This window comes from Grus americana, chromosome 1 (genome assembly GCF_028858705.1).
Source record: "Grus americana isolate bGruAme1 chromosome 1, bGruAme1.mat, whole genome shotgun sequence".
NCBI lineage: Eukaryota > Metazoa > Chordata > Aves > Gruiformes > Gruidae > Grus > Grus americana.
Window position 1 is genome coordinate 103159828 of NC_072852.1, and position 12452 is coordinate 103172279.

General features: G+C 44.2%; 1 protein-coding gene across 7 annotated transcripts in view; it reads left to right on the forward strand.

Annotated features, from left to right (window-relative positions):
- GJA8 (gap junction protein alpha 8) overlaps positions 1-10198 on the forward strand; it is a 47582-nt gene extending 37384 nt beyond the window's left edge. For 5 of the 7 annotated variants that reach the window (XM_054841607.1, XM_054841615.1, XM_054841634.1 and 2 more), the window contains one exon: positions 8182-10198. In XM_054841607.1, the coding sequence (XP_054697582.1) occupies positions 8192-9391 (1200 nt within the window). In that variant the 5' untranslated portion in view covers positions 8182-8191 and the 3' untranslated portion in view covers positions 9392-10198. Of the gene's footprint in view, positions 1-272; positions 5687-8181 lie in introns of those variants that run through there. The other 2 variants (XM_054841643.1, XM_054841651.1) reach the window with 2 other exon arrangements.
- Positions 10199-12452: the final 2254 nt, after the last annotated feature.

The window sequence follows — 12452 nt, forward strand, 5'->3', positions numbered from 1 at the left end:
CTGGGGTGAGCTAGCACTAGCATGGGAAGCAGCATAGAACCACTGTGCTTCACGCTGCCCCCAGCTAATTAGCCCCACTCTAGAGGAGATAATTAACTCCAGTGGAATGCTTTGCTGACACAGCCAACCTGCTCCCAGACCTGAGCTGGTATCTCCCCAGCTCAGTATTGCACTTGGCAGTGTAGACTACCTGGGATGTTCAGGATAAGTTTTCAGGGTTGGTGGCAATATACTTTTTTTTTTTTTTTAAATGAAAATATTTCTCTGAGATTTCTCTAGATCTTTGGCCCTACATAAAGACCTCAGAAAGCCTCTCTCCCCCCCCGATTGTTTTCCTGCTTATGAGGTAAGATCATCCTTAACAGATGTTTGTTTACCTCTTCATAAAATCCTCCTGTGATTCTACAGCCTCCCCAAGCACTGCGCTGCAGTGCTTTGCTATTCTTACCATTGCAAAGTGTTTTTCTAATGTTTAGCTATATCATTTTTATTGCAAATTAAGCTGATTATTTCTTCTTCTGATGAACGTAGAGGACAACTGCTTAGTCTCTCCACCCATTATAACAAATCTTTATGTGCTGGAAGACTGTTATCATGCCTCCCCTCCTGTTGTTCTTTTCCTAGAGAAAACTAACTCAGTTATTTTATCCATTCTTTATAAGTCATGTTTTTTTCACATCTCTTATCATTTTGTTGTTCTTTTTTGGACTCCCTCCAATTTGTCTACATCTCCTGTAAAATGTAGTGCCTGGAACCGGACACACTGTTCCTGCTGAGAGCTCAGCAGTATCAAGTAAATGCAAAAAATAATTGCTTCCTTTGCCTTATACACAAAACTCCTCGTAAAGCATCTCAGAATGAGATTTGTCTTTTTCTGCGGGAATCACACTTAACAGACTCATATTTGGCCCCACCCCAGCTCTTCCTTTGCTGCACTGCTGCCAAAATGGTTACGCTCTAGTTTAGACCAGCGCATTTGGTGTCTGTGCAGTCCCCTTTCCTGAATCGTATCTTGGTGCAGTCACCTCTGCAGAGGGCGGCCCAGCTCTCCCGTGTCTCACCTTCTTCTCGAATTCTGATCGCCCCAGCCCCCTGCCTTCAGGAGGGACTGTCACCCCCCCAGCCCAGCTGTCATCCTTTCGGTTTTGTCCTCTAGTCTGTTGCCCAAAACATGCAAGGAAATACTGAGCAGCCCTGGAGGCAGAACTTCAGGGACACAATCCTCCCAGCTGGGAAAGTGAAGCCCTGATAATTACCCTTGATTATGGTACTTCAACCTGTGTAGCCTCTGCATGGTGACTTTGCTTGCTGCTCTGGGAGCCTGTGATCTAGATATTTTCTAAATGCTCACTAAAATCATGGTATTTTATGTCTACCATTTCCTCCTCATCTACCAGGCCTGTTAGTCAAAGAAGGAAATTAGCCTGCTTTGACAGGATTTGTTCTTCAAAATTCCCTGCTGGTTGTTTCTTATCACTTTATTGTCCTTTAGCTACTTATAAATTGATTGTTTCATAATTGGTTCCAATATCTCTCTAGGTATCACAGTTAGGCTGACTGGCCTGTAATTCCCCAGGTCCTCTTATAACAGTAATTTTCAGAGAAGAACTGAATTTAAGTTAAATAGATACTGAAAGACATTCCACTTTTGCCCTGCTTATCTTTATTAATTGTCTAGTTTTGTTCCATCCCTTAAATTAAATCCACATTTCCCCGAAGTATTTATCCTCCACTTGAGGCTCAGCACAATCGAATCTGTGTTCTTGCCCAAACCTTCCTGTTACGTACTTCCCCAATTTCCCTCCTTGATGCTTTATATCTTTCTCCCTCTCTTTTCTTTATGGTTTGTTTGCAGTTCCCCAGCAAAATGTATTTCCCAGCAATTTATATCCCCCAGTGCCTGGAGGGCTCTGAAGAGACTCCTGGAAAATCTCAGAGCTCTACTGAGCTCTGCCCTTAAAACGTGGATGATGGTGACATTTACCAGTCTTGTAGGCACGCTGCAAATTCTGCCTAAAGATTTGCCCAGGGCTAGCTACATTTAATGATTTCTGACACCAGTAGGTGGCAGAGAGAAGATGAAATCTGGGAGACTCTCGCCCTAGTGATCAGACTGATAGATGGCTTTGGCTCTGGGATGGACAGAGAGACATGTTACTAGAAAGCAGGTGTCTGCTAAGTTGGGTAGCATCTGGCCAACAAGATTGTTGGGTAAAGGTCCCAGCTTCTTGCAGGGAGGCTGAATATATCTAGCGTTCAGCTTCAGCCATGAGCGAAAGGTTTGTGCGTTCAGCAGAAGAACAGGAAGCATGTGCCACTTTCTAGCTAAGCAGATCAGGAGAAGATAACTTTGTTTGAGGGAGAGGTATCGTTATCCAGGGTTGTGCGCTATATAATTGCACAATCTGCCATCATGCATGAACAGAGCTGTTCAATAGCATGGCCCTGCCTTGTCCTGACATCATGTCTGTGTTGGAAATCCATTTGGAATGAAAAATCCCACATTCCCCAAGTGACCTCGTAGTCTCTGAGCAAAAGGCTGAGTTGCAGTGAAGACTTTACAGTCTCAGTGGTGCCAGAGATGGAACCTCAACCACCACCCTCAAAGCAGCTAGAGGATGAGAATTCAGCAACGAAGCAAACTTCTTTACAAAGAAAATAACATTTTAAAAATGCAGGAGATGTCCATGGTTCTTTGAAGGCAAGAGAAGTCCTGAAGGCAAGAAAAAGTCACTGAGTAACGGTGTTACTCTCATTAGCTGCTATTATTTCTAGCACTGTTTTTGGAGATGGAAGTACTCAGCACTTCTACAGATTGCCTAACGAGAGCGTAAATGCTGGGCCAGGTACACAGTTTGGAAGTGTTGGCCATTATCAGTCTGGCACTGCTGTTCTTTGGCAGATTCAGCGAATGTTGCATGCTGCGTGTGAGGTCCAGCCTTCTAGACCTTTGGTTTTATGGTCTCTACTCCTTTCTTTCACAGCCATTGCTTTCATGTTACAAAGGCAGCACTGACTTCCAGCATTAACCTGATGCCTGAGAGAACGAAGTCCCCTTCTGGCTCTTCTCCTGCCCTCTCCTCTTCATCCTTGTCTCAAACAACCACTTCCCTGTGTAGCCTCAGTACAAGAGGAATTCCTCCTTGGCCATCTTCATCTTCATTTAGGCCATTTTCTGTACTTCTGCAGGGGGAGGAGGCCCTAGTGAGCTGGAGAATCTGGCCAAGAGCTCCGTGGTGCCTTTTTAAAAGGCATCCAGTTGAAGGGACCGTGTGTTTTCCCTCAAACCAGAAATGTCCAGCAAACTCAGTGTGTCCTATGTTAAAGGCTCTGCACCCTAATGATAGCAAAGAAAGTCACCCTGATCATTCAGATGAAGGTAACATATACCCAGTCATCAGTGACTTGAATATAATTTCTGCATTGGCTGCATCTTGCAAGCTGTTCTGCAACTTGCCACACAGCGTTTGATATTTGGATAGCGTTTGCAAGTGGCAGATAGAAGGTTGATGGGAAACGTCTCTGACAGTAGCTGGATGTAATTTAGAGATGGACTACAGCCATGTAGTTACACACCAGGTTTGGCTTTTGGCTCATTTTATTAGACAGATAAGGGCCAGAAAGGGATATGCACATTCAGCCAGAGCTGAGCTTTCCAAAAAGACGGTTTCAGTCTGAAAAGGGACGGGCAGTTTAACATCTGAACCATCTGGCCTCCATGATGCAGCTGCTTGCAGGCACTCTAAAGGTGTTAGCTGCTGGTGGTATCGTTTAGTCCTCCCTCTTGTACAGCTTCCCAGAGAGAGGATGAAGGTGGCAGTGATGACCAGTCATTTATGTATTAATCCTAATTTATCTCAGTAGCATATAGCAAAACAAAGCAACAAAGGTATTCCTTACTCTTCCTTACTGCTCTTATTCCTCTTGTTGATCACACTGTGCCTGTTCTTATTCACTTCATGTTCTTGGGACTTGTGTCTTCTCCTCTCCATGTCCTCTCTCCAGGAAGACTATTCCCATGCTTTAGGTAGCACAGGCTGAAAAATGCCATGTATAGACTTCTACCACTTCTCTGTGAAGAGAGTGATTTATTAAGGTGTTCAGAATATGACCTTCATTCCAACTGCATGCATAGAGATTGATTTTTCTTTTGTATCTCCAAACTGATCCTTCTTGGAAAAATGCAATTATTTTCCATCTCTCACTTACCCTTTAGCTCTTTTGAAATTCAGTTTGAAAAACATCATCTCTGCCTTCAGTGGTGCTTTGGACTTTGGGACTATGGAACTCTGCTGAAAAGCTGTTTGGGAAGACAACTGCTGAAATGAGGCTCTGAACTTACAGGGGCACAAATGCCCAGAAACACTGAAGAGAGGCCTGAAACCATTGGTCTGAAGATACAAAATGTTGTGGCCCTCGTAATATCTCATTCAAATGACAGCTTTTCTAGAGACAGAGCATCTCCCAGTGCCATTTGGGGGAATTAAATTCAGTGTTGAGTCTGCATAAAGAGAGAGAAGAAATACTTGCTGCTTCATCACTTTATAAGCCTGGTATCTGTATCATTGCTTAGCAGATCTTGCTTCCAGTAATCCTCTTTCTTCAAAGCTGAACACCAAGAGCACATTCTGAGCAATTCATACAGAAAGACTACAGAAATAGCACCTCAGAATCAAGTTATATCCTTTGGCTCATAACTAAAACTCATAGGGCAGTTAGTTGTACTTGTGGATGCATTACTGAGCCTGTGATTTTTCTCTCCTGCAGGCTCTCCAGCATTTTTGCGGGTGGCTGGGGGTAGGCAAGTGCGCCTGGGGTAACATTCCTGTTTGCTAGGCTGCTGGAATTTGGCTACGCTCCTTAACAAAACAGTTTGTTTTAGACATTTTTGATGCATGTGCATTTGCAAGGTGCATTTGGAGGAAAAACTAAGCAGAACTAAAACACTAAAAGGCAAGGTTGCAAAATTGGTATTTCTCAGCTTTAATGAATATTGACTGATGATCTAGTTTTCCCATACTGCTGCTGCTTCCTGATAAAAGATGTTAAAGAGCAGCCCAACGTATCTGACAATGCCAAGGACGGGTCCAGTACCTGTGTGACCACCTGTCCTGGAAATAAGCAATGCGACTTGCCTGTCAGAGCTGGGCGTAGGGTAATAAATTAATTCAGTTAGTTCTGCCACCATCAGAGATGTTGGCACTCCCGTTTCACCTGTCACACCACAACACCTAAAGACTAGCAAGTGGGGGGACACACAGAGCTGTGCTGAACCGTGGCAGAATTGCAGAGATGCTTCGGTCCCTGCTTAACTGTGCCAACTCCCATTTATGCATGTACTAGGTTTTCAGTGCCTGTCGCCTGTTCCTCTCCCCCCTCTGCTTTTTCATGTTCAGTGGATGCTCCTCTCTGTTTCTCTGCCTCTCTTTCTCTATTTTTTTTCTCCCTATTGTTCCCCGCGTCACTAACTGTCACTCACTTCATAAAGCCGTCTGGCTCGGAGCTTAAATATTGCAGGGCAACTAAAACCCACCATCAGAGCCAATTCAGTCATATCTGCTCAGTCGTGCGACAAGATTGGGACTTTTAGGGTAGGGAAGAAGAGAGACAAAAGTTCACTCTTCCCTGCAGAGTGCCAAGAGAGGAGGGGGACACATTTCTCCGGTGGAGCCTTTCACAGCGGCAAGTTGCTTGCTCAATGTCCTTAACCTATACAGTCTTTTTCGCTGGTAGCGTGCTCAGGTTGCAACATCTGGAAGTGCAGGGTGGGGGTTTGCAACAAGCCTGTGTGAGTTAAGAACATGAGTCTGTTGACTCTGAGTGGGCTTAGGCAGTCTCCTGCTCCTTCCTCACGACAGGCAATTTAAGGGAAAAGGTGACTGCCTGAATTTATCGCTTGCACCTTTTTTGAAACTTGAGGGGCTGACTGCTTACAGGTGGAATCCTAGACATTTGAACTGGTTGTACCACTCATCTTTAGTCCACCCAAAATTGTTGCTTGCAGTTGAACCAATTGAGCGACCTCGAACCACTTCACTTGCAGAAGATAGAGAGGATGGTCATGCAGAGTTTTGAAAAACGTGACTAGTTAGGAAGTGATGGCAGGAAGAGTTTAGCCAAACGTAGCAAGCTGCAAGCAAGACATTTCATGGAGCTAGACAGGAAACATTTTTCCTTCTCTTGTACACTGAATTTTCCGTATTTATCACATCTAGAATGTCGCTCTTGCGTGCTGCAGTGGAAATGTTCAAATGGCAGCTGTGGATATCAGCATGACTCACAAAGAAAGAAAGGGATGGAGTTAACCGCGGTGCCTGTGGGACAGTGAAGTTTGTATTGCGTGTAGTCGTGTTTTTTACAGAGTTGCACATGATTGGTAACTGTCGGGTGTACTTTGCTCTGTGAATTTGCAGAAAGAGACTGTTTAAATCAGTTTAGATAATGTATGTAAACAGCATAATCTTCTGCTAGACTTGTTAATGTAAGTGCTGACATTAACACACTCTTTTACTCAACTTTAATGACTGAGAAAGTAGCAATTTTCTTCGGTGATTAAATTATATGTTTGCCGCTTACGCATGCAAGGTGTTTATGCAAGCTGAAGGACTGCGTTCTGTTCTTCATTTGCTAACATGGGTGTCTGGGCTTAAAATTTTACAAGGTTTGAAGGCAAGGAAAATGAGTCCATCTTGTTTTAGAAAAATGGTATCAGAAGGATTTTTTTTGTTGAAAATTTGTGAAATTCCCCCGAGCCATAGAACTCTCAATATTTTGTGTGTTTGTCTATGTGTGAATACGTACACACAGTAGTTGAAACAGACTGGTATGCGTTGGTGTGTCGTAACATATGGCATTACAAACATATCCCAGTGGTATCTGAAGGAGGAGGGAAGTTTAGATACTCAGATTTCCATGCTGTTGACTGTACCTTCTTTTTCCCAGCACTTGTGAATGTGTGTCTGCATTTAGGAAACTATAGATGGAGGTAGTATCTAAGAGATGAACTTCTAGATCCCTGGGAACAGCTGTTTTATGAATAATGTTCCCTGTTTCACTAGTCATTGTCCGCAAGTCGGTCTTTCTGGATCACTGTAATATTCTGCATTCCTCAGAGACTTCAGACTGCTGTGATGTGTTAAATCAGCCCATCCCAAACAAGTTTCCTCTTTATTTCCCTCATTCATAGATTTTTCCCTTGCCTAAAATTATATAGCAGGAAGTTTAGGATATGCAGGATGAAGTCCTGGCCTAGGAATAATTTCTTAGAATGTAAAAATAATGACAGATGTAATGTTTGACTTGCCTGACTTGAAAATGGACTACTTTCTTAGCTTTCCATTAGGATATCTGCAGCTGGCTTCCAGCTCTGTGTTAGCCTCAGATAGCAGCACTGACATTTTGGAGAGAGAAAATAGTATTTTAGGTCCCAGTTATGGACCTTTGTGTTTTTCTCCAGGTTGGTTCCCATGTCAGTGTGGCAACTGACTTCAGAAGAGGATACAAAGAATAGCCCAATAACACCAAATAATTCTATTGTATATAATATATATAGCAAAACTAGTATACTTGGTAGTTGTGAAGCTTATACAGTATTACTAACATAGTAATGGTGTTATAATTGCTATTCTTACCTAAAAGAGTGATTTCCAATGTAGAATTAATATATGCAACCTAGAGAGAATTCAGGTTTGTGTAGGTGCAAGACGGGCACCAGTTCGAGATGTGTTTGACCCGTGTGTGGTTCTGGTGCAGAAGAGTGCTTGAAAGCTTCACTCTCTTTTCTAACCACTGCAGCTGCATGCTGATAAATCTGTTCTACTGTACTGCTGGCGAGTGTTCGTACGTGTACAAAATCTAAACAGGCTCATGCAGCTGAGCCTACAAAGCACTCTTACCTGGAAAAGGAGTTAAATATACTTCCCGGCTGAAAAGTAATTGCCCGTTTAGAGCCAGGGAAGAAGGAATTTAGCAAGCAGTTTGCTCTGGCTTCCCAGCCCTTCTCCTGCTAATAAATCATTGTGATCAGGCAAATAAGCAAGCAAGCAACATTCTTTCTGTTCTCAAAGCATATTAGGGAAATATTTACTGGTTGAAAGCAACAAAAGACATCAGTGGGAAAACCTCAAATCTTTTAAATTTAGCATAATTTGTGGTCATTCTCTTTCTTTTTTCTTTCCTTAGACAGTAAGAGATGGGTGACTGGAGTTTCTTGGGGAACATTTTAGAGCAGGTGAACGAGCAATCCACTGTCATCGGGAGAGTTTGGCTCACAGTGCTCTTCATTTTCCGCATCCTGATCCTGGGAACGGCTGCCGAGCTAGTGTGGGGAGACGAACAGTCAGACTTTGTGTGCAACACTCAGCAACCTGGTTGTGAGAATGTCTGCTATGATGAGGCCTTCCCCATCTCCCACATCCGGCTCTGGGTCCTGCAGATCATTTTTGTATCCACGCCTTCGCTAATGTACTTTGGGCATGCGGTGCACCATGTTCGCATGGAGGAGAAGAGGAGAGAGAGGGAGGAAGCTGAGAGGCGTCAGCAAGCTGAGGTGGATGAAGAGAAGCTGCCCCTGGCTCCAAATCAAAACAAAGGCAACAACCCTGATGGGACCAAGAAGTTTCGCCTGGAGGGTACCCTCCTGAGAACCTACATCTTCCACATAATTTTCAAAACTCTCTTTGAGGTGGGATTCATAGTAGGTCAGTACTTCCTGTATGGCTTCCGAATTCTCCCCCTTTACCGCTGTGGGCGGTGGCCCTGTCCCAATCTTGTGGACTGTTTTGTCTCCAGGCCCACGGAGAAGACCATCTTTATTATGTTCATGCTGGTGGTGGCTTCTGTGTCCCTCTTCCTCAACCTTGTGGAGATCAGTCACTTGATCTTGAAAAGGATCCGGAGGGCTCTGAGAAGACCAGCAGAGGAGCAGCTGGGAGAGGTCCCAGAGAAGCCCCTCCCTGCCATCGCAGTCCCCTCCATTCCGAAGACCAAAGGCTACAAGCTGCTGGAAGAAGAGAAGCCAGTGTCCCCCTATTTCCCTCTCACAGAAGTAGGAGTTGAGCCCAGTCCCCTTCCATCAGCCTTCAATGAGTTTGAGGAGAAGATTGGGATGGGACCGTTGGAAGATCTCTCCCGGGCATTCGATGAGAGGTTGCCATCGTATGCACAAGCGAAGGAACCGGAAGAGGAGAAGGTAAGAGCAGAGGAGGAGGAACAAGAAGAGGAGAAGCCAGGACCTCAGGAAGAGCCAGGGGTGAAGAAAGCAGAGGAGGAGGTGGTGAGCGATGAAGTTGAAGGGCCTTCAGCACCTGCTGAACTTGCCGCTGATATGAGACCCCTCAGCAGGCTAAGTAAAGCCAGCAGCCGGGCCAGGTCAGACGATTTGACTGTATGAAGGTGCAGGATATGGGGAGCACATGAAAAGGAAAAGGTTGAAGAGAAAAGGAGAGATAGAGAAAGAATCAAAAGATATTTTTAAGCAAAGTGCTAAAATGGCCATTTGAATATTATTTCCTCTTGAGATTCTCAACTGGAAAGGTACTACCATGGTAACTGTGCCTTATTTGCCCTGTATGTCCATTTGAAAAGGAACATTTTTCCTGTTTCCACATGCCACTCACTCCTTACAGTAATATCTACACTGTACACATAACTGATGTCTTTTAAAACCTAACATGGCAGTGAAACCCACATTTCACCACTGTGAACGTATTTACGGGAAGCTTTGTGTTCCACATTTCTCTAGGCACGTGGGGAGGATCTGTCTTTTCAGCCAGCGAGGGGGAAGACTGATCAACAACTGTCTAGTATTTCTTTTTCTGTTTCCACCTATGACATGCTGAGCTGATCTCCCCTTCGCTGTTGGCATGGAATTGCAGTTATTTAATTCACAAAGTGATTTCTGTGCTTGGCATCAACACACTAAAATAGTAACCACTATTCCCCCTCTCTATTCAGAAAATAAAGGCCAAAGTGTCCCCAATTTCTCTGTGATTTCAAATCCAAGTTGGGTAAAAATATTTTCCCTTTGTCAAAAATATTTCTGCTCTTGAAGTGACATTGACAGTAGGCAAGGTTAACAGTAGCTCTCTACTAGGATTTAGCAGATACCCACAGATGGATTACTTGTTCCCAAGAGCGTCATCCAGCCCCAAGCCTATTTCAGAGCACTGGAAAGAATAAATTCAAGTGATATTTTTTACTTGTAGTCTTGTGACTTAAAGATCTGAAACTCGATTTAGCAAAGCAAGCGTGGGAAGGCTTCTGTGAAAGGAGGAAACAGCTACAGCCCCCAGAGTGTGAAACCAAATATAAACCTTCGCGGCATGATCCTGACATGTGCTCAGTTCCTGGAGCTCCCAGACTTACAGGCACTCAGCAAATCTCAGGTATGGAGTCCTGAAGGCACCTGTGAACCTAAACCAGGGGTCTGGGTAACTATGTGACTATTTGAACCTCTAAATACAAAACTGGTTGTTCAAGTTTGAAAAGTTTGGTATGATAATAGTCTTCTGACATGCTTTGGTTTTAATTTGACAGACGGGAGCCATCCAGTGGTCTACTTCTTTATTAAATGCCAAAGTCTCAAGTAAAACAAGGCCTTTCAAAAGATGATTTAGACCTTTTGTGTCAACAGGTCTGTACAGAACTCTCAGAGCCTCAGCAAAATTTTTTTTTGTTACAAAAGGCAGAAAAGCATGTGCTTGCAAACATTTAAATGTTTGTGGATTTCTAATTTTAGGACTACAGCAGCACCTTTTGGCTGGAACAATGCAGCAATGTGTTCAAAAGCTTCAGGTTAACAGCTATGTCCCCCCAAAACTGAGCCTCATGCCAGAAAAAGTGCAGGTATGCACTCTCATCTGCTCTGCTCTGCAAACCTCAGACCCTGCTAGCTCAGCAAATTCTTTCTGCCGGGCTGCAGCCCATCCCATTGTTCCCAGGGCAGGCTCTAATCCAGGTCAGGAAAAAAAAAAAATGGTCTTTGGCATAATGCATAAAACCCATCCTGCCATTAGCTAGAAAAGACCCCCTGCGGTCTCCCATTGTAGCGGGGCTGACTCCAAGCCCGTTGAAGTCAAATGGGTGCCTGAGAGAGCTCTGGCTAGGCTTGGGCCTACACACCTCCGGTGCTGCGGCCCCGGTCCCGGCCCAGGCAGCCACCAGTACAGTCAGTGCTGTCACTCGCTGAGCTCACCCGTCTGCTGGAGCTCCCGTGCCTCGTTACGCAGCTGCCCTGGACGAGCGCAAAGGTGGCTAGATTTCACTGCTGAGTGAAGCAAGCTGTACATATGTAGAAAGTTTGTAGGGTGCTTTGGGATTCTTCAGCACCATAGCGGTGCCACATATTTATTTTTTTTTTAAATATACTATTAATCCTTTTGCTCCTCTTGGGCCTGTGTATTTTCCCAAGGTTCGCAGCCCGAGGTCAAAATCTTTGCTCCCTGGACAAAGGCTGTTAGGTTGTCTTTCCTCGTGAAGGAAGACCGGGAGGTACCTCCTCAGTTTTGGGAAGGACTATGACAAAGCAACACATGTGAAGGAACATGCAGAGAGAGACTCTGGAGGCTACCGTTTAGCCACTCTCTTAATACAGAAATAGAACAGTTGAGGCAAATGAAAGGCAAGTGAGGAAAGAGAATGTTTTTCAGCAGGAAAAGGGTCCGCTGTGCCCAATACTCTACTAGAATTCTAGCAAGGGCAAAGATTTAGATCAACAGCAAAACCACCACACTTAGATGGGATTTTTTTTATTTTCTTCACAGAAAGACGTAAGAGAGTTTTAACGGTTCTAAGCATAAACCAGCCCACTCGTTGAAGGGAGTTAGAAACACACTTTCCTGTAGGTAAAAAAAAATACAAAAATCTCTGTAACGGTTCAGTATGAAGTATCTTCCACCTTCTTCAGAGCATCTGATCCTTCTAGATACCAATGGACTAGATTAATCAACCCCAGCCTTGTTTACTTTTAATTACTTGACAAGTCCTTTTACATACCAAGTATTTTAATAACCATCCCCGTTCCTGACCTCTGATATGCATACCTTCATTAGATCACTGGACTAATGAAGACGAGTGCTTATTCATCAGCAGTACATGATTCATAATATGGCTGTCGGGTGGTCCAGTCTTTAATCATCAGATGATGAGTATGTCATTCTCTTTCACTGGAGTGCCTCAGTAAAATGCACTACATGCACAGTACTCAATGGACACTCTAGTTCTTTCACAGCTGCTGCAAGAAAGCTCATTTCTTCCTCCGGGTCACGACAGCACAACGAAACAAGCCAGTGTTTTCTTCCTGCATCCAGTCAAATCCTTGTTGATTTTTTTTTTCAAGCCAGTTTTCAAGTACCCTGCCAGACAGCTAGCAAATCTGTAGCCACCAAGTACGAGCCATGGCATCAAGACAGCGCTTCTCGGCAAACTGGGCAGGGAGCTAACAGTCTGGTCTT